Consider the following 23,085-nt stretch of genomic DNA (forward strand, 5'->3'; position numbering starts at 1 on the left):
TAAAAAGGCACTGCCCCCCCTGCCCCCCCTAGAACCGCTCCTGCCCATTTAACACCTGAATAATGTTATTTAAGGTTATTGCATATACAAAAAAAAAGTACAAAGGAATTGTTTTATGGCTATTTTACTGTAAATATTAAGGTATGTGCTATGTACAGACTGATACAATATCATTATTAAAGTCATATTCTGAGATGTTATTACAATTTAGGATAATGTGCTATTATTATATAAAAGATGACTACTATACAGTACTATAACAAACTATACGTTTGCTATATCATTCGCTAATCAGTAAATCAAGTCACAGGTTATCAAACTTTAGGTTTATATTTGGCCAAACATTTAACACTTTATGGTGTAAAACACATGGTGACCTCTATATGATCAATCCAATTGACCCTAACTGTGAATCTGTCCACATGCTAACTATGTGAACTCTACCACATGCCAGCGATGCTGCTGCTCCTGGCCACGCCCCTTTGGAGTGGCATGCAAGCAGTGAGCTCTGTGAAAGCTAGTGTCTACCAGCAGAAACTCAGGTAAATGCTGCCATTATTAAACGTCATATTATGTTCCAAAGCATATCAATGATTATTTCTGAAATAGTATGGAGCTCAAAACCTTTCTCTCTTGCGGGTTTACCACAAAGTAGGACCTTTTATATCTGGATTTTTTACACATACTCTCTCTAGTACAGCATTAGCTCTGAGTGTTAGCGATGCTTGCTAACGGAAACAAAGACCATATTACTTCCAAAAGACTTTGCGCATCTTATAGGAGACGATAGGTTGGGCCGTGGGCGGAACGTTGCCAGGAGGTCAATGTAAAGCCAGCCCACATTTTAGTAATGTCGTCATGACCACAGCAGATCTGAATCAGCTCCGTTGTACCCCCGTTTTTAGAGATCTGGGTAGTAAGTAGTAAGAGAGAGAGGCAGGCCCGGACTGGCCATCGGGAGGACCGGGAGGTTTCCCGATGGCCTGGCCTGCTAAGTGGCCTGCTGGCCTGAGGAATTTTTTGTATGTATTGTGAACGCAACGCTGCGCAAATGTGGGTCTGACTCTGCCTCACAGAAGGTGACTGGCTGTCTTCATGATGTGGCCTGCCGACATGGCCACTTTCATACAGATCGTACACTAATGCCCTCGATTGGTCTCGTGTCATTCAAGCTCGGGAGGGTGTGTGTGTGTGGCGCGAGCAAGCGAGAGAGAAAGCGCGTGCACTGGTTACGTGTATTGTTGTTGTTAGCATCCGGTGCTAGCTAGCTGCGCTAACGGAATGAGCTGTCAACAAGGTGGAGGAGAGTCCTCTGCTGTCAGACTGAGAGGCTGATAACTACAGCTCAGGTGAGGTAAAGGACTTTAGAGTGTTTAGATAGTTAACTTAGTCTAAGTTCACTGTGGGTCTCAAACGGTTTGGTCACCATTTATGTAAACACATATTTCCATTTGAAGGGGGAGTGATTAGTAAAATATAGATGAATAATACAAAAAAATAAATAAACAAGTTTCAATGTTTTTCCATATTGGATATGGTATGTTATTGGTTATGGCCATGTTCTTATGATTATTTAAATGTATACAGTTCTGTTTCATATGGGTGTAGTCTCTTTATTTCCCCCTCAAAGTGCACCAGATTGATGCATTTAAGTCCAACATTTAAACAAAAAAATCTTCCGCATGCCCCCGGACCCCCCTATAGGATTTGAGGTCCACCTCCACTTAAAATATGTTCACATGGATAGGTTCCTAAATAGATTTGCACTTTTAAAAAAAAATAGTAACCCATGTCCATATGTTTATTCTGGGGTAGTTTTAAAGTTTATGGCTATCACTATGGGCAGCAACGCTGTAAATATTGACAAATAAATCCAGGAAAATTACACAAAATAAAACTGGTAGTGGCCTGGTTGGGTGTATAATTCCCGGCCTGACTTATTGTCCCAGTCCGGCCCTGGAGAGAGGGTTGTATTTTCGGACACTTTGTCAGTCTCCAGTCCTTACACACCGGGGACACATATTTATGTAAGACATCAAAAAGTGCATTTTGCATAATAGGTGACCTTTAAAAGTCTAGAGATGAGAGTATTTAAGGAAGATATAGTATAGGGCAGAGGAAGTTGAATAAGTCAAAGCGCACTTGCACTTAAAGCGTGGCTCTTGATGCTGACGGCTGGGCCATCTGGACTATCACACACAGCAACACATTCCCACAAACAGCAAACACACAGTAGCCTCTCTGCGGTTGTCTCTGTCTTCTCACCTCATCTCGAAAACAAACAACACAGCATGAAAGAGAAGAAGACAGAGCAAGGGAAACACATGTGTGAGAAAGCAGAGGCTGAAGCGAGAGAAAAAAAAGCAAACAAGGTGATTTTGAGGTCACGCACATGTTATCAGCAGGGGGGAAAGGGATAGTGGGGGAAGAAAAGATGATACTATACAAAGGTCACCAAAAATGATGCACACGTTCACTGATAAATATATCAATCCACAACCAATGATGATGCTCCAACATGTAAAGCTGGTAATCAGCAATGAGTTATTCTTTTTAGAAGCTTTTCCAGCAGATACAAGATGCACAAGCCTGAAGGAGCCAATCAGGTCCAGAAGCTGATGCAGGTAGACAGGTCATATAAATAATGCAATGGCATGAAGGGTTATTCTGAGCACTGCAGGAACCTATCTTTAAAAAACTCCTTGTGCAGAAACTTGTACAACTTTGTGTGTTCTGTGTACTGCACCAATTATGAATGAATAAGTAATGCAGGAAACATGTTGCAAAGCTCATATTGACTGTGTGCACCACATTACTAGGAATTATTATTTAATTAGGGAGAAGTTGTGATTGTTTTGGTTTGCTGTGCTGATATTTCTTAATATTGGATGTTATGTTTTTATATTATTAGCTATACAATTGAGGTAACTTAATATGTGCACATTTAAAATAATCCATGAGATACTCTTTTGTGTGTCAGATGGACTTCACTTGTTTGTTGCTGGCTTCATAGTTTTCCACTGAACATTTGAATATCACTCTCCAAACATTAGGCCAACTTCAAAATCCACTACAAATAAAATAGTTCAAGAGATTCCTCCTGACAATAAAAGGCATATTAATATAAACATGTACGGGGTTTGGAACCTTGCTTTTATGACATGTCTTGTTGTAGGATGTCTGATTTAAAATAATTGCTAATTGTATTATTTTGTAATATATCAGCGGGCTATTTTTATGTTTTCAAAGAGTCAGCTTTGGGTCATATGCCAGCCTTCCAAAGTCTTGGCTCGTGCGATAAGCTAGCTTTCCTGAGACTATGAGTCCCTCTGTGTATGGCAAGGAACAGATGGAGATGTACACACACATACTGTACACACACACACACACACACACACACACACACACACACACACAAACACTCACTCACACACACACACACACACACACACACACACACACGCACACACACACACACACACACACCACACACACACACACACACACACACAAGAGCAAAAACACACAGACACATACAAACACGTGCGTACATCTGGGATAGCCACAGGCAACCTGGCTCATATGGCTCATAAAACATGATGTTAAAAGATGAAATATCAAGAGATATTTCCATAATCACACTTCAAATTACTGAAAGATACAACGTGAAAGAAGTGCACAGAAGGAAATTGAGGAGAGAGAGAGAGAGAGAGAGAGAGAGAGAGAGAGCGAGAGAGAGAGAGAGAGAGAGAGAGAGAGAGAGAGAGAGAGAGAGAGGATGCTAAATCATGAGCCTAGCAGACATGCACTGCATGTTTACATTAGTAGGTCAGGCAGCACAGAAATAACTGCGCTGTGTGTTTGTGTGTGTGGTAACTTCATACACTCAGTCACTCACTACTATCCAATCGTGGTAGAATCCCCATTCTGTATATTAACCAATCAAAAAAGTTGCCATACATCAACATTACAAATATAGTCACATGATCTCCTCTTACCAGCTGTGTGTTCAGCTTCCACATGAGTGAATTCTCCTCTATATATAACTCTCCCCCTCCAAGATGCTGTGTGAGGACACGCTGACTCCTGCTGAAGCCCCGCCGTTACAAATATCAGCTGTGCAGCAGAAAAGTTAGAGCTTTATCCCACTAATGGACTATCATTTATTGAATATGTTATCATTATCTATTCGCAGAATTACAGCAAAAGTGTAAAGACTGCAGAAACACAATTTGGGTAGCCAACATGTTGGTGTGTTCATCTTGCAGTGCCACTATGTGGCAAAACACAGACACAGCAGTACTGGCACAATATTCTGTAATTAAACAAAAAGGTTTGTGTGTTTGCCAATGTTGACAATTAAATGTAAGGGTATATGGTGTAATGGAAGGTTTAGCATGTATGAGCTGTAACATAGTTATTAATACTGTATACCTAATGAGTAATACATTGCACAGTCAATGTATTACTTATTAGATGAAATGTATATTTTATGAGTGACTATAAAGTATTTTTTATTACCTCAATATTTAATGGAAGGAAATGTTTATGGCCATATAATGTAACATATGTGTTATGTGGATTTAATACACTAACTGTGAAAAAGATTTGCAAGCTTCAGTTGAGGCCAAATGTAAACTATAGTGAAACTATTCATATACTATGCTCTCCACAGTCCATTTCAACAAACCATTCTTTGTATTCATATACTTGCTGTACTTTAGAGTCGTACAAAAGGGCCACATTTTTTAAATCTTTTTCGATCCACAGTACATATGTAAGTAAACCTGAAACTAAACTATTCTGACGGACTGAGGTCATGAGTTCTCCAATCCATGATTAAACTGAGATGTTTAACTTCCACCTCTTGAAAATGCAATGATATGACTAACCAAACTGAAATGAACTCTGCTAAAGGCCTTGCTTGTACGTTTGTGTATGGGGTCGTATATCTGAATGTGTGCTTCGATGTATGTAGCTCCTCAGAGATTAGTCATCTGCTCAATGGGATTAGCTGCCCTGGCTGTACTCAGGCATGACCCCTGCTGAACTATTTAATGTTAGCTTGCTAGCATGTTAGCTGAACAAGAGGAGATCACAGCTAATACATTCATATTGCTGAGAAGACAGTGAAAACATCTGATAACAGCAGCAGTAAAAAAGGTTCATTTGACCTCAACTTAGATAAGAAGAACACCATTCATCACAAACTGCTACGACTTCGTAACACGACGTGTTCGAAAGGCTATCAGTGCCAAAGAGTTTGTTTCCTGCTTGCCTGCTTTTTCAGAAAGGTGATTTATTTTCAGAGACAAGCACTTGTCAGTCCTAGCCTCCAGAGTCAACCATGGTAACAGGCCAAGTTCTGGTGATTGCGACTGAGGTTTGGAACCTGATGTGAGCTGGCCTTGCCCCTTCACAGCTTCCAGATTTGGCTTAGTTTCGGAGATGTCAACTATAGACGGATTGATGCTGAGAAACAGTTCCAGTTACCAGAACCCTAGCTAGCTTCAGGCTAGTTTATGTGAATCGTGTCTTTGCCAAAAAGTGATACTAAACAAAATAAACGCATCAAAAATCATAGTAGTTTCATTAGGTTATTGTTCAAACCACTTATATTGGATTGTGTGATTGTGTGTGTGATTGTGTGTGGCTTGCGTACCACAGTGGAGTACCTTTTCAATGGCATATTGCTATAGGCACATTTTGATGATACGTTTTTATGATTTAGTCTAGACCTACTCCTATCTCATTACATTTATGATGTCTCCAGGCCTAAATGAAAGTTATACATTTAACAACTGCTAATTCACTTTCCTCCCAACTTTCAAGGGTCAGAGCCACAAACAAGATGATGCAACTTTGGTTTTCTGTTCATCAATTAGAAACAGAACCTGTTGACATTTTCAAAAAATAAGTCCCTAAATGAGTCTGAATGAAGCTTAACTTGCCTACGTTTTTATCTGGACCTTTGTCAAACATAGCTTCATGTTTTCCATTGTGGTCAGTGTCTCATATGCCAAGGAGCATTAGCAGGCCGATAACTTTAATGTAAAAGTACTGACCTATGGAACTAAATATAATTCCCCTTAATTACTCAGCTTCACTCGGTCCTCTGCCAGCACCGCTGATCTCTAGCACCTACAGTTCTGTGAAACCTTGAAACATGGATCGGATCAGTATTTTAGGAAGGATGTGACACACACATCTTGTTCCAGGACTATTTGAAAGGCGCCTGTGACACTAATATGTTAGAGGGCCAACCTGTACTTTAGACAGTCTTTGGAAACTGGTAATGAGGGATAAAAAGGACATCGTTCTTCGCAATGTGTTATTATTTGTTTGTTTGTAGGTAACGATTACAGGACATGTACGTTACAAGTACAAATATAGATGCTAAACCCAGATTTCTTGTTTGAAAAAGCTTTAAAACCATTCAAACTGTACATGCTAAAACACAGCGCTAGGGTTTTACATTCACCAAACACAGGTAACGGACTGCTAGTTAATCATTACGGACACTGATTAAGCTCAGTTGACCGTCCTACTCTACCATCAAAAGGCAATTTTCTAAAGCGAACCACACAGCAGGTGAGTGACAGAATACATAGTTATTAAAGTAAGTGAAGATACATTACATTGACTGAGGATGAAGAGTTGCAACGTTCCATCTTCACATGTAGCCTTCACACCGGCCCAGTAGGTGTCAGCCCTTCTACAAGCAGGGCTATCCAAACACCTACAGACCTAAGTCCAATTCTTCAAAACACGTGCGGATCTTCCCTAATATATCACTGAAGTTCTCATGAAGTGAGCTAACCTGTGACCGCAGCTCTACAGAACAGATCTGTGTAAATCCTGCTGCAGATGCATAGCTCTGGGCTCAATAGTCCTACAGCTGCTAGGGAAGTTCTCTCCCTCCTCTGATCTCCTCTCATGCCTCAACCGTTGATTAATTTGTCCGCCATGCCCCCTCCTCAAAGTTACATCACAGCACCAGCTGGACAGTTACACAGATGGATGGATTGATGTAACGAGGAGTTTTCTGGAAGGAATCCAGTAAAAACTAATCGAGAAAAGCCAAATATATGTTAGAACTCCTGCTCGTGCACACTAGATCTCTCCTCTACCATTGGTCTTCGTGTGTCGCTTTCATTTTCCCTTTCTATTCCCTCCTTTGTCCCACCTAAAATAGATCCACCTCTGTAAAGTCTATTAGCAGCCTAAGGTAAGCCTCTTATGAAGAGACTCTTGCTCTCTTGGAACACGGGAGGCCAGTGACACTCAGTAGGACCAAACAACAATCACACACTAATAACACCAGGGTGGGATTTAAGACGAGAAGAAAAGAGGATTTGGCGAGATAGAGAAGAGAATACACTGAAATCCACAAACTGTAGGATTGGCAATCTGCACAAGCATAGATACTACTGAATATATATTTATAAATAATGTGATTCATTTTTGGCTGGGTAGAATACTTTGATCTTTAAATGTGATTTATTTGTCAGGATTAGCGGTGATACCTATTCGATGCCATACACTTATGAGTTGAATCTATTTGTATGGTTGTTCATATGGAATTGTGTTTTATGTTATTGTTCATTCAATTAAATGAACATGTTATGAGCATCGGAAATATTTAAGTGAAAAAAGGTCTTGATTTTAAAACAGGTTTTTTTTCTGTTTACCGAGAATGCACATGGTAAAAGATTAAAAGAGGGTCAAAGAGGGAGATTCGAGTAACTAATGTATCAATCAGGCTGAGAGAGCACATACTGAAACATCCTCCAGGAGTAATCTAGCAGTCTTGAGCTCAGGAAACACCCTCTGATTTGTAATCCATTATCTTAATGAGATAAACGGGATTAACCAGATGAATGTGAGATGGGAACCCAGCAGTCTGTTAGTGTATCTGCCAACAGACTGCAAACTGTGTGTGTGTGAGGTGTGTGTGTGTATGTGTATGTGTGTATGTGTGTGTGTGTGTGTGTGTGTGTGTGTGTGTGTGTGTGTGTGTGTGTGTGTGTTGTGTGTGTGTGTGTGTGTGTGTGTGTGTCTGCATACTGTATATGCGAGTGTGTCTGCATGTGTCAGTCCTCGAGCACATTCTACTTTTCATATATCCCTATCAACTAAGAGACCAGTCAGCTTCTTTCATGAGTGTACTCTTTTATCTGATAGAATAACATCTTTGCACAGAGAGTTTGTCTCTTTGTGTAGCCTAAACCGGACAATCCCTGCATTAGCCAGCACAATAAAAAATTCCTAACAGTTTATAAGCGAGGTCACAAAATGCCTCCAAGCGGGATTTCTTACTAATGCGGGCGGATCCCCTCTGGGTCAAAGTGTATGTCCTTCAAGCAGACAATGTGATATACACACTTAAGTAGAGTCCACGAATAAGCACAATCAAGACAAGATTTAGTCTGAATCAAGATCCAGAGGGTGCCAAGATCAAGCTTGTACTAGGATATAACCAATTAATTCACATGTTATAGTAATTGTATAGTATAATTTAAAGTATTTAAGAACAAACTATAGTTTTTACATTTTATTTGAAGACTAGGTGGTGTAGAGAATGTGCTTGTAAAGTAGCTTAACTAGGTTTAAATAAAAAAGCAAAGAAGAAGTAAAAAGTTTATATAGAATCCAAAAAGGGGTACGTGAGTTCATCTGACAGAGCTCTGGGGGTACCTCAGACCAAACAGGTTGGGCCCCTCTGGTCTAGCCTTTAAGATAGCATGGAAGAACAACGTCTGTTAAGCAAGACTAATGGCTGATGAGAATTTACAGCAAAGACCTATAAGCTGTATCTCTAGCAAACGCATACAATATTAGTTCCTTGAGCTAGTTTAATTGCAGCTTCAAATAAAGTGGTAGTAGAGTCAATATGCAGCATCTGAATCTCCTCCCCCATGACTTTATAATTTCAAAATAAAGTTTGAGACTTTATGTGACTTTCTAAAAACCAACAGTCAACATTACGCAACCATTGGCCAGGTGTGCAAAAGTGATAAAGTAAGCAAACTTTTTCATGACTACTTCTGCCCCATTTCATGTGCACAAATATCATGAAAGCCTTAGAGAGCCTGTGACACGACCTGTAGACCATCCTACAGTGTGCTCTTTGACCCTAATTGGAACAATGATTGCATGTTGCCCCTCTTGGCTTTTCACTTACCACTAGGAAAGGGTACTTTGTTCAACTCGGGACAGTTCTGAATGTCTTTAGTCTGATTGTCTTTATCCAAAGAGATCTAAAGACATGTTGTAAAATCATGTTCGATCTTAGCATACCCTGTCTTTTAAGCATTGTTCTATACAAGCTCACACTAGTTCTGCTGCTTTCAAATGGGCCATGGAATGTCTAAGTATGCACACATGTGTCAAGAGTTCTCTCCAGTCAATCAGCGAATCCGTCCGATATCTACACAGCCAGCCAGCTAGTCAGATAGCTAGTCCTTTGAAGTGTGTGTCCTATCAACCCAGTTTCTTGTCTCTCTGGGCATCACATGCTGTCAGACCAACAGCTGAGCAACAGCTCGGCAGTCCCATTAGAGTTGCTTCGCTAGAGCATAGCTCACTCCTGTAAAAATATCACCTTACAGTTTCACAAAGCATAGCACACCATTCGTACAATAGGCAACCTGTCACCAATTGAATGTGATGACAGGAGCACTTTGGTTACTATCACTTACCAAGACTGTGGTTGGTTGTAAAATGCTTCAATTGGATGACCTAAGTAGATTTGCCCTAAAAGACTACACGTTTAAATCCTCCTTTGATTTAAAAATCATACTATCTTGATGACCGTTCTCATTAAAAGATGATCTGAGTAATTCACACATCATTTAAATGTACAAATTAAAGGGTTAACTCTCATTAAAATAATAAAAGCGACCATGAGGGTCAAAATAATCAAAAACAGACAATTTTATCCAATGATGCAAGTCAACACTGTTACACTGTTTACTTTGTTTATCTTCCATTCCCCTCAGCTCTACTCCAATCTGCTCTCTTCCTGTGTCTCACCTTTGTCGTGAGGATGCAGATGCAGTCCATCCTCACTAGTCCGGCCAGTGAACTTTCACCAAGACATCTTCCAGCTGCTACACGTGCACCATGCACTCACCCGCTTGTTGCTTTTCTGAATACTTTTCTGTCCGTCTTTGTCTCCTCCTCCTCCCTCTCTTCTTTCATCACTCAATCTATCTCTCCTCCCTTCCTCATGTCATCTTCACCTGTCCTTTCATCGGAGCATCCAGAGAGGACTTCTATGCTAAAGTAGAGGCGGATTGGGAAACATGGCAGCTTTCCCGGTGCACCTCAGCCCGCCCTCTTGTTTTCCAGCTGCTATCTGCGTTTTATGGCAGCTGGTTGCCACATTTTGACTTCAAGAAGTGCATGGCTCAGAGTATATGTCCGTGCAAACCCTGAACACACTCAGCACACACAAAAAAGGGCAAACATATCGAGACAGGCGCAGAAACGCATACACATGAATGCACAGGCAAACACTCACACGGACATACTTTTATACACAGAGGTAAGCACAAATACAAATACTTATGATACACACACACTCTCTGCTGTTTTATCAGGTCAGGCGTGGGGGGGGTAGGCTAAGTGAACAGTAACAGCAGTAGAGCAATGGATGCTCTACTTTCAACTTTGGGTATAAGCGAAGTTAAAGCTCGTTTGCACCCTGAAGCTTCACACAAAGAAGAGATTCACTCAAGATGCCCTGAACGATGTGAGGGTCTCAGGACAGAGGGGGTCGTATTTATACGCTGTATAAACTGTAACGCCCAATGACATAAATATAAAATGTGGGATATTGGGCTACATAAATACACTTTGATTGATCGATTGATTGATTGAATATCATTAGGTCTCAATTTATTTTATAATATGCTATTTAATACCAGTAATCCCATTTTATTTATTGTCATCACTTACATCATTTTGTCCTTTAAGACACTAGTGTGAAATTAACTTTGCAAATTCATTTTTTTATTGCGGCAAACAAATAGTTAATAGTTAAGGCCACAGTGACCAACAAATTCAAATCATTTCATCCTTGAGCCCAAGGAGACGTTTGAGAGAAGTGTTAAGAAATTCCTTCCAGGCATAAGGAATATCACCTTCACATTCACATTCATTTCAATTCAAAACTATAGTTGAATATTATGCATTTTCAAAGACAATAAAACCAGCTTATAGGCAGCAAATGAATACAACCGTAGTAAGAACCAACCCAAACACAATACAAGCAGTATTAACTGTAAGGGGACATGTTTCCTGATACACAAACATAACTGTATTAAAACAGCTTTTCACTATAAAGCAATGTAAGTCCATATTAAATCTAATTCCCCAAGATGTGGACTATCAGCAGCAGAAGATCAAAGCCAATTTGTGTGCAGTGTAAACCTGTGTTTAAACAGCCTAAACCACACAATGCCATTTCAGCAAGATCAACAAGCTAAACTAGTTGCATGAGCCCATCTCTAAATAAAATGTTACTGAACTGAATTGATTCCCCTTGTCATATTATGTAATGAAATGTAAGCCGATGTCCAAACAGCCAGCCTGCATAAACGATCTGTCCATCTAACTGAGCTCTCTGCAGCCACCAGCCCCTCCGCATGGCTACAGAGGACACGTGTTGTCACCAGTTAATAATTGTACTTCCTGTATCATAAATGTTTCTATTTAGGACAAGTGATATGTGAGACACAAAAAAACAATCAAAGTCTTACTTCTATGTTTTCTCCTTTTGTACAACCATTGTTCTTCTGTGTAAAGGGTGAACATTGCCCCTTTTCTCTTCATAATCTGCATCCTTAAGTAAAAATAGCATTAAACCAAATGGGCACAGATACAGAACGTGGTGCAACACAGTGAAATACAAATACCTTTAGAGGTTCTGACACCAATTCTGACAAAAGACAATAACTAGATCATGTATTTACTAACGGAATCAAAGCAAATGTATGCTATCTGACAGATATCAGCTAAATAAAACCTGAAAAATGGAAATATGGTGAACCCATAATAACAATGACAACTACAAGGAAATCCCTGCCACATGACCATATAAACATATATAATGGAATTCAGTATATTAACCAACCGGACAAAATGTCATAGGTACAGCGGGATAATTGCCTTCTCATCATACAGTAGATTCTCTGGAAATCATCGCAGCACTTTTCTAGAGTCGTGCAGCCCTAACTGTAAGCTCAAGTTTGCCACCCAGAAACTGAGATCACTCTCAAGTTTGATTCTCTGGGCAGAGATGTCTTGCAGTTTTCCGAAGGCGCTGATACAACACAAGCAGAGGTGTCTTACCTTGTTGGGGATCAGTGGGCTGGTTGCTGGCCGGGGGCTGGCTGGACCGTGGCTCAGGCTGGTGGAGGTGACTTTAACTGTTTCCAGGCTGGACGGACTGGAAACAGATAGCAACGAGAGAGGGTGTCTAGAGGTTCATCTGAAAACGGTCTGATATTATTCTGCACTTCTACATCTGAATTCCAAAAAGCAAAGAAATTGCAGTGTTGGCTGCAATATGTCAACTAAGTTATGTGAAAAACATGCTTTTTCCTTTAAATCTTTCTGTGTGTTCTGGCATTTGTTGGAAATAAATAGTAACATGTACAGTAAGTTAGCCTGAGCGGGATAGCTAAAGAACAATGGATGTCCAATTAAGAAGAAGGACCGCCTGTAGTAACTTCAACAACACCTACAGTATAGGATATTGATTAAGAAGCTATAGTCTCTGCTAGCCTTTAGCATTCATTTTTTTCTTCTACATTACCTTTATGCCACTATCAAACAGGGTGCATCAAAATGTAACTGAAGCTATTCTTTGTTTGTTGTTGTGTCCACATCTTTGGTGTTAATTTCTCATTGCTATAGTGTTTTCCACTGTTTATACCAAACATAACGTATCAGTTTGGTATGGGAAAATGTCAGTAAAATCCTGCTAATGTACTTTAATAACAATTCAAACATACCTCAGATGAAGCCCTTTAGTCAAAGGCCCTGTAGGACTTCTGGGACTGCGGCTGCTGAAGCTGAACTTTCCCTGGTTGAGGCTGCTTGGACTCGTGCTGGGAGTGACCTTGCCGAAGCCTGAGTCCTTGGTGGTCACAGGTGATGTGGAGACTACGACAGCGTCTGTGACTCTGATGGGACCCGGGCTGGTGACAGGACCGCCGCTTTTTGGGGTGAGTTTGTCCTGAGAAATTGGAAACACAAAGCTCTCGATGGTGCTGGAGACGAGGGCCGAGACAGTCATCAGGTTGGGGTCCGGAGAGGTGGAATCACTCTGCGGAATGGTGGAGGAGGTGGAGCTTGCCACCGAAACATTAGAGTTGGTGGCAGTGAGTTGAGGCTTTGTTCCATTCAGTGCTGATCTAGGAGGTTTTTTTATTGGGCATTTGGGGGTTTCTACACCATTCACTGGGGCTCCGGGGGATGTGGCAGCAGAAGGAGAAGAGGGCAGAAAATCAGACGCCAATGATTTGGAGACTCCTGATTGGACAGGAGGGAGAGGAGCACGATACTTGAGCTTGGCTGGTTGTGACTCCGGTGAAACAGACTGTGTTGTAGGGGAAGATGGCTTTGATGTGGGTGTCCCGGATGGTAATGGAGCAGCATGGGACTTGATCGACCTGGGTTTGGGGGACAGAGGTTTTAGCGGGGATGATCCTTCACTAGCTGGGGGGCTCAGGGTAACCGAGGGGGGCTGTGGCTGGGGAGAAGGCTCTGCTGGGGGGTTATAGGAGTCAGGGAGGCTCCAGGGACCGGCTGTCTGGTCCACAGAACTGTCACTGTCAGCGAGGATGGTCAACTCGTAGTACTCCTGGATGTCTGGGAGGACGAAATAATAGATTAGAGCCAGGAGGAATGACTGAACGGTTAAGTGGTTTTGTAAATGAAGTAATGACACTTTAAAGGGATGAATGTATGACAGTAATAATAAAGACTTACTTATTATAAAACTACACAAATTAATGAATATTTGAATAAATATCAGGCACACTGAGGCAATGTGTTCTCCAAAGGATACAGAACAGAAGCGATGGGATGATTATTCAAAGATTAAGTAGCTATTAAATTAATGATTAGTATATCTGTCAATATTTATCACTCAGAATTCAAATGAGTTTCTGGTTTAATCATCTCCAGACTTAGGTGTTATTTGTTTTACATCATTATAAACTATATATTGGGTTGTGGACAGTTTATGAATAAAAAAACAAGCCTCAAAATCTGGGCTCAGTAAGAAGGAGATCCCTTTTTCACAATACATCGATCAAAACATTAAAATCAGTTGCAGCTCTGTAAAGCTGTTCCCAATTCAGTAGAAAACCGTAATCACTGCTGTATATGCAGATTGCATTCAGAGGCATTGGTACATTGGTGGAGAAAATGCCTATACACTGTTGACCTCTAGTGGAAGCACAATGATACTGCCACCATATGTATTTAAACAGTAACTCCTGAAGTAGTCACAGTTCTCCACTTCAAAGAGAATTAGTTAAGTATATTGTCATTTCCCAATGTAAAAGATAAAACAAGGACCCTATTAGATTAACTTCTATGATTTATGGTTTCACTTTCTCCTCTCTGCATACACAACTGACAGTTCTGCACTAAATCATACACATTGTTAGCTCAGACTGCTAAAACAAATAAGTTAAGTGGTCATAAAGAGATGATGAAGAGGAAGAAAAACAGAGGTGCAGTATGTGGGGAGAGGAAAGGGAAGATACAGACAGTTGAAGGATGGTTTGTGAAGAGAAAAGGGGAATAAAGTGAAGAGAGATTTGAACAGTATCATACATAGAAATAACCACATAACAGGCAACAAGGAGGGGAACAAAATACAGTAACACACACACATAAATAAACATGTTCAAACATATTACATTACAAAATAGGCCAAACATATTTAAGACATAAGAAGTCAAGGATAAATAATACTAGAAAAAAAAAGACAGTGCTGTTGTTTTAAGACACAGCTTAAACATGAAAGACTTTCGATGTAAAGGTCAAAGTCCACACAGGATTTCAGTGCCCTGTTTAGTGAACAGCACACACACATGCTCACACACGGATAGGAGCGTTACTGTAGGTACTAAAGGTGTGGGCGTGGCACAAAGCAGGTAGAGAACCAGTTTGTTTAAAAACATGACGCTAGTTCACAACAAGCGGATCAAACCAGTTATACACAAGCTGTTAACTCTTGGGAGGAATTTATACTTGCAACACATTCACTAAATGCATGCAGGCTTTCCACAAAGGGGCCCAGTGTTTGCTGTGACAGGCCACATCACGCCTACATGGTAGTGATCTGATCTCAATTTGCTGGTGAAAATAAGCCATGTGATAGCACAAGTTATAGTAGAAACCGTGAATACTATGCTACCACAGCGCTCCTGTCCTTCTCAGAAGATCAGAGTCAGTCAAACAAAAGCCAAACCTCCTTAGCTTTATCTGGACAAAAGAACACTAAAGCCAATCTGTCTTCATGCCTTCATATTGAATCCCAAACACATAGTTTCCCTCCTGACTAACAAACTACACCCCTCCGTCAATGGTAAAGACATAAAAGCAGCTATCAATAGCAACACAGAGCTTTCAAACTTGTTTTGGAAACCAGCTCTCAAGTACAAATATAAAGGGTCACGAAAAAAACATTGGCATACAGTAATATAGACAGTTTCTGTTTTATACGCCAAGGTTTTTGAACTCCACGACAATGTTTCAAAAATAGCTAACTAAAATCTCTTTCCGAGAACCACAGCCCAGTTAAAACTACCTACAGCGAAGATACAAGTGTATCCCAATCTTAACCTAGAGCAAAATTAATATGTGTTAACATGATAACACTTTTCTCTAACATAACTATGCTGGTTTTAATTCCTTATTCTCTGTTAATATAATGTAAAAATGGAGCCTAGGGCAGTCAAATGTGCAAATAGATACAAATAGTGCAAATAAAGCTTACGTTAAAAAGGGCTTCAGAGATGTTCTACATATTTATAATAATAATACATGTCATGGTACTCAAAGACACTTTAAATGTTAAAACTCATAAAAACATTTCACATGCAAGTATCAGCAGAAGGGCTGCAGCTAACAATTACTTTCATTATTGAAATATATGTGCTTGTATTATGGTCTTATTTATAACATGTACGAATAATGAAAAATGTCCGTCTGAGTTTCTCCAAGGTTGTGTCTTTGAAAGTCCCGTTTTGTCAGTCACAGACCCTGAGATATTCAGTTTAATATACTGACAGAAAGGCTCTATATCTGAGAGGCTGACAACAGATATTTCTGAAATGTTTGCATAAAACAATAAAATCAATTAACAGAAATATTTGACAAACACCTTCTGTTGATGGACTCAATATTATGGGACTAATCACTGTAACCAGCAGATAAAGGCTAACCGAAGCTTCGCAAATAGAAGGTATAAGACTGATTCTATCATTTAGGGTGCATTTCACATCAACAAAACAGTACAAAAAAAGTGTTCTTTCTCAATAGAACAATCAGTGGTTCAAGTTAGTATATTCCTCAGTGTAACATATCCACTAGTTGCAAAGCTTAAACATTATTTTATTTTAAGGGAAAGGATGTTTTCACTACTCAGTTTGTCAACTATGTTACGGACAAACTTGATGTCATTACAATCATTTGATTAAGTCCTGCACTTCAAGTAAAATAAAATTTGAAAGGCTCTTGAGTCTATTCTACCATATATCCAAAGATTTTTTAAAGTTTAAAAAATAATTGTATTAAAGTTTTGTTTTTTCATGTGATATGTTCAGCACTGTCATTAAGGATAGGGATATTTTCTATTATAAAACTACCATACAGGTCATTTTGATAGTTTTAAGAGATGTCATGTAAAACTCCAACCTGTGTAGATATACATACCATAAAGGATATCAGAAGCACTATTTTAGATATTTTAAATTGGAAAAAATGAGGTGCAACATAGTTGACAATGAAAGTCAAACATTTGACGCAAATAACATAGTTGACTGGACACATTATTAACCATTAGCACTATGCTCATTTCAAGGCAGAAGTGCAAAATTCCATTGATAATGATGTGTAATGATGTCTACATGTCATACAAATTGTCAACTAGGTTACATGTCAACTAAGTTACTATAGTTATTACAGTCCTGGGTAACTTAGTTGACAATTTCCCTATTTTGACCCATCATTTCAATGGTAGGCCTTGCCTGGATGACCACATGTCATTTTCAATGGATGTATAAAGGAAAAGTCAAGGGCAGCGTATCTGAAAATTCAAACTGATGTCCTTACCAAGCAGAGCACTGAATAGCTGACTTTGGAAGACATCGATGACTCTGTCCAGAGACTGCTGCAGCTGCGAGTCCTCCTCCACGCCGCCCTGTTTGCTCCGGTTCTGGTTCTGCTTCCTCTGGTCAAGTTTAGTCCGGTACTGCTGTAGAAGCTCCAGGGCTCGCTGAGCATCTAAATATAAAAATATACATGTAAATAACTAAAACCTTTTTTCCCCCATGGGTAATGACTCAGATACAACTCTCCGGGCACTCTTAAGTAGAGCAAATGTGCATTATAAGCCTCCATTAATTGAGGATTAGTATGGTTAAAAACTCAGACCTCACAAGGTCTTCCTCAGGGTGAAGCTAATATAAAACAGATTGATAATACCTGGCTCCGTTAACAGTGAATGTGGACACAGGTGTGCCTGAAGAATGTTTTCTTTCGGTTTCTGTCTCAGCAGTTTGTTAGTGTTTGACATGCCATGCAAATTGGACAGCAACTCAAAATGAAAAATATTTCTTCTTTCAGTACTTTGCAAGGTTGTAGCAATTGTTTGCTCAAAAAAGGGGGAATTAATGTGCATGTTTTACCCTTATTTTACAATAAAGCGGAACAATTAAGTGTTTTATTTTATTTGTAAGTCTAATTTCAAAGCAAACAGAGGAAATGTGGCTATTTATTGTATGTTATAGTATCTTCATTATGTGAAATTGGACCAACTGTTACGTGTTATTATTATGGCTTTTTATTTCTAGGGTCTAAAGCAAAGGGACATGAGGGCAAAATAGTTTGGTGTGAAAGAAGGAACAGACTACATTCCAGGCTCTATGGCACACTGAACAGCTGATTAAACCGGAAGCACTGAGAGTATTGCATCTAACTGTAACCAATGCAACTTGCTTTGAATGCCAAACAGTCTGCCCATGTAATATTGATCGTTTACGTTCGGCTTAGTCTATACAACCACATACATCAAGCAGAACGTTTTCAGATATGAATCATATATTATATTATATTATATTTCATTGCAATACTTTACTGTAATACGGCATGCAATCAACTACAGGCAAAGTCAAAAATGTTGAGCTGAATTCCCCATATTTGCAGTGCATACCATTCAGCAGATTTGTAAAAATGCTAACGTGGGTGGATAACTTGGATGCCGAATTTACCACAGTGTGTTAATATTAAGTAAAATATTTTTAATGTATGATGTGTGAGTGCAACAATTAACAATTCAGCGTTAAATTGACGGTTTGTTAGTGAAGTTTCGCGAAATCAAGGGAGCTTCGTTGAGTTAAAGCGACGTCAACGCAACCTTTTCAGAGTTGTAAAAACCTATGTTTTAGATATTGTTTGTCAACATAAAATATGTGGTGGAATACATTACGGAAGTAGAGATGAACACTTCAAAACTATTTACCTTTCTGTCGCACAGGCATGGTGACACGCTCAGTCCTTCCTCTCACGGGGGCTGGTCTCTGTGTCGATGTGATAGTCTCTGTTAATGCAGATGTGTGTGTCTGTCCCGGGACAGCCTGCCTCCAAACTGGGAGACCAAACTGACACCACAACCGTCTACACCCACCTGTCTTTTTAATCACAAGGGATGCTTTTTCAAGGTGTTTTTAAGTCCAAGAAAAGCCGTCACAGCGGCGGAGGAAGAAATGAAGCGTTGGTATCAAACGTTGACAGTCACCGCGTGGACTTAGTACCCGGAGCTTGTTTTCTTTCTCTACTTCTCTTTCACTTGTTACTCTTCCTCTCTGTCTGGCTTTGGAAAAGCTAATGCAGTCCATTTCTTCATTCAGGTGACTTGACTCCAACACGCCGTCGGACCGGTTTTTTGGCGGATGAACACACAATCACGCGCGCGCGAACATACTCACACACTAGAGAGTCCCCAAAAGACTCACACACTGATGCACACACCTCAAAACACAAAATAGCTATTGTGGGTCTCTGCTTGTCATCGTGTTTTGTCATGTTAAAAAGCTAGTGTGCAGAGCATAAACGCCAGGTTTATTCCAGGGCAAACACTGGATCTAGCCTACATCTATTTTAATCCACTCAGCTCTGAGTATAGATTTAGGTTTACAAACACTTATTGGTCTCCCAGTCCCAGAGGCAGATATGTTTAACCTTTCCTTCCCTATTCCCTCTGTTTTATGCTGCTTCTGATTATGGTAGTTTCCATACAGCACGTGTTGACTAAATTGGCACAGATATGATGAAAAGGTGTGGTCAGATATTACAGCAAGAAGGTGGAATTTCTTTGCATCTGGTCTATCTGGTCACATACAAATACACAAAAACACTACCTTAATCCAAAAAGTAAGGTGTATTAGCAGTGGCGGTTCTAGACCAATTTGACTGGGGGGGGGGGGGCAGGCTGGGGCCAGTTATTTTCTGAGGGGGGCACAATAAATGCAGGACGACAAAGACAGTATGAAGTAATTGTGCATAAGAAACAGTGGCGGCGCCAGAGATTTTCTTTTGGGGGTGCTGTGGGGTAGCTTGACGTTTCATAGAGGTTGCTCAAACATGTAGGGTTTCCCATTAAGGTACCGGGCGCTACAGTAAAATGTTCTACTGCAACAATCCCCACACACACATACACAGTACACCCGCGACTGTTACAATGAAGGCTCGATAATCAGCTCACGGCATATAGGTGTAAGCAGGAGTAAAGTGCTATTTTTACAAGTGGGGGGGACCTAACATCCTGTAGGGGGGTCCGGGGGCATGCTTCCCCGGGAAGATTTTTATTTTTATATTGAAGTCAAAAGCATAAATCTGGTGCACTTTGAGAGCAACATTAAGAGATCTATCTCTTCTCTCAACACCCATATGAAACAGAACTGTAAACAGATTTTCTTTTTCTTTATGGATATTTTTAAATAATAAATCACTGCCCTTTTAAACTGTATTCTTGTTTTACTGTAAAATAGTATGTCATAACTGTTTTTAAATTATTCTCTTGTTTTTTTACAACTATATGATCATATAAACGTGTGCCTCAGAAATACTTATTAACATTAATCGTGACCAAACCGTTTGAGATCCACTGAGATAACTTAGACTAAAAGTTAACTATCTAAACACTGCAGTCCTTTAGCTCACCTGAGCTGAGGTTATCTGAGACTCTCAGTCTGACAGGAGAGAGTTCTCCCTCCACCTTGTTGTTGAAAAAGCTCCTTATATCCGTTAGCGTAGCTAGCTAGCACCAGATGCTAACCACAACGATCTGCGGTACCGTTGCGCACTCTCTCTCGCGCGCGCACGCACACAAAATGGCTCGTGCAACACACAGAGCAGAGATTGAATGAAACACAGAGACCCAGAAGTAGGCTACTGTACTGTAGCATATTATTTTCGAATCAATCATTTTTCAAATCATGAATTTCACACATAAAAATAAAAAAAGACATACATTTCTTGAGGGTGCTTAGGTGCTGCAATGGCTATCCTAGGGGGAGCTGCAGCACCCCCTAGCGCCCCCTTGGTGCCGCCTATGATAAGAAAACTATGCAATACAGTTATTGGTATTTGTTTCAGTTCACATATTTATTTCAGATACATTACATTACATGTTACTTGTTGGACGCCTTTATCCAACACACAAAGTCAGTGATAGGGGGGCACTGGCCCCCCCTAGAACCGCCCCTGTGTATTAGGGGGCTCCAATTTCAACGTCACAGGTGTAATCCCACCATCTGCCTGGGCAGGTCTACCCTGTGTGAGTTTGGTAGTATTGTCATGGTAAACAGCTGTATTGTGTTGATTGGATTAAAAGCTTCTCTGTACTAGGCTTGTCCCTATCTCCCAGCCTAGATCCATGTCAAATACCAGCGCCTAGTTTTCCCAAAACGATGCCTCTTAAAGGAGTGGACCTACAAAATGAAAGAATACCAAAATCCATGCTTTGTTAAACAGAAGTGGCCCAGTGAAAAATGTATTCAATACACTTTAGCAAACACAATTGCCAATGCCACTGTATATCAAACCTCCTACTTTGAAACCATTGGAATCTCCCAGCATAAGAAGAGCTAACAGTAAACTCAATTTTTCTCACAAAACTATGACCCACGTTTTCTTATTGTCCTCTAGTCATTTGATAATCTGATAAATCAAAACTGAAAAATATGCCTTTTAACAACTCCAAAACTGTCACCTCCACATCTATACTTAAGCTGTGTTTTGTCAGTCAGGACTTTGAATGTGTTCATGTCAATGGGCTAAACTATAACTATAACGTGTCAATATATATTTTCACACTAGTGGATACAAAACACAAAATACAAAGTGTACCTTTGTACTAAATATGTAGTTTTACTTTAATCCCCCTACCAGTGCTTCTCAAAGTGTGGTCCGCGGACCACTGGTGGTCCGTAAGCGCCCCCTAGTGGTCCGTGAATATATTGGTAACATTTCACATTTGAAATAAATAAATACATTTAAGTTTTCCGCACTCTCGCGGGAATATCTCCGCAATGGAGCGAGCTTAAGTTTCACTTTCGATTGCATGATATAGCCCAGATAAACACCTTCATCACACATGTTGCCACTTGTTTGTACCATTTTCAGGCGATTTGTAAAAAACGATATGAAAAAGTTTGAGAAACACTGCCCTAAACTAACTGGTTCCCCATACTTGTGCTAAACTATGCTAATACATTCCTGTGCACTGGACGAACAGAGATGAAATTGATATTGATTTTTCTTTTCAAACTGTGGAAAACAGAGCAGGCAAGTGTTTTCCCATATTTGTGTGAGTGCATCTTTTCTGTCATTTGTATCAGCGGCATATTTAGACTACTATTTAAACTTTTATAATAAATATTAATCTAAATCCAACCTTGGCATTGGAGAAGCTAACTTTTGTTAAAGTAAAGTAAAGTGTGGCAATGCAACACTGATGAATGATCAGTTCCATCCTGCATGTTGGAAACAACATCCTATCTGTCTGTAGCCTGTACTGTTAAAGGACTGCTTAATCTGCATACACACACAGCCTACAGCAGCTGAATGCAGGTCATGCAGTCAGTCTCTGGTATTGTTATTGATCAGGTCAAGAGCTTATTGATAGCTTTGGTGGGTGCACATAAAAAACTCTCGCTCTGTATCTTTTACACTCTCACTCTCACTCACTCACTCACTCACTCACACTCTCACACACACACACACACACTCTCTCTCTCTCTCTCACTCACTCACTGACTCACACACACACACACACACACACACACACACACACACACACACACACACACACACACACACACACACACACACACACACACACACACACACACACACACACAGTGATGCCTGCATAAATAATGAGCCAGCGTGGGGAGAAATATATGCATGATTATGGAAGTGGGTTGGTCAGACGGCACACATAAGTATCTTTTTGTGCAAAGCAGTGTGTAAAAGACAGAATAAAGTAAAAGGGAACAAAAGGGAGTCATTCTGCTTTCATCAATGCATGTGTTTGTGTGTGTACTATTACCCTCTATTGTTAATTGTCCTCCTCTAACACGTAAGCAGAGCTGTTCTACTGAGAGCGATGATGCCAGTAGAGAATGGTACAACACAGATAGAGGAAATAATTATCAGCCAGTGACACCTTTCTTATAAGAACATCCATAAATAAATAAATAAAACTAACAAAACATCACTGTAATATTCCATGCATGAAAGTAGAAGTACAGACATTACATCAGCAAAACATAC

General features: G+C 40.0%; 1 protein-coding gene across 4 annotated transcripts in view; it reads right to left on the bottom strand.

Moving 5' to 3' along the window:
* The window catches only part of LOC117542436 (disks large homolog 1-like), a 120,830-nt gene extending 101,655 nt beyond the window's left edge, over positions 1-19,175 (bottom strand). For 2 of the 4 annotated variants that reach the window (XM_034210095.1, XM_034210094.1), the window contains exons 1-4: positions 18,770-19,172; positions 17,362-17,532; positions 13,023-13,881; positions 12,358-12,454 (exon numbers count right to left, since the gene is read on the bottom strand). In XM_034210095.1, the coding sequence (XP_034065986.1) occupies positions 12,358-12,454; positions 13,023-13,881; positions 17,362-17,532; positions 18,770-18,788 (1,146 nt within the window). In that variant the 5' untranslated portion in view covers positions 18,789-19,172. Of the gene's footprint in view, positions 1-12,357; positions 12,455-13,022; positions 13,882-17,361; positions 17,533-18,769 lie in introns of all 4 variants that reach the window. The other 2 variants (XM_034210098.1, XM_034210093.1) reach the window with 2 other exon arrangements.
* Between the last annotated feature and the right edge of the window lie 3,910 nt (positions 19,176-23,085).

Source organism: Gymnodraco acuticeps, unplaced genomic scaffold, assembly GCF_902827175.1.
Source record: "Gymnodraco acuticeps unplaced genomic scaffold, fGymAcu1.1, whole genome shotgun sequence".
NCBI lineage: Eukaryota > Metazoa > Chordata > Actinopteri > Perciformes > Bathydraconidae > Gymnodraco > Gymnodraco acuticeps.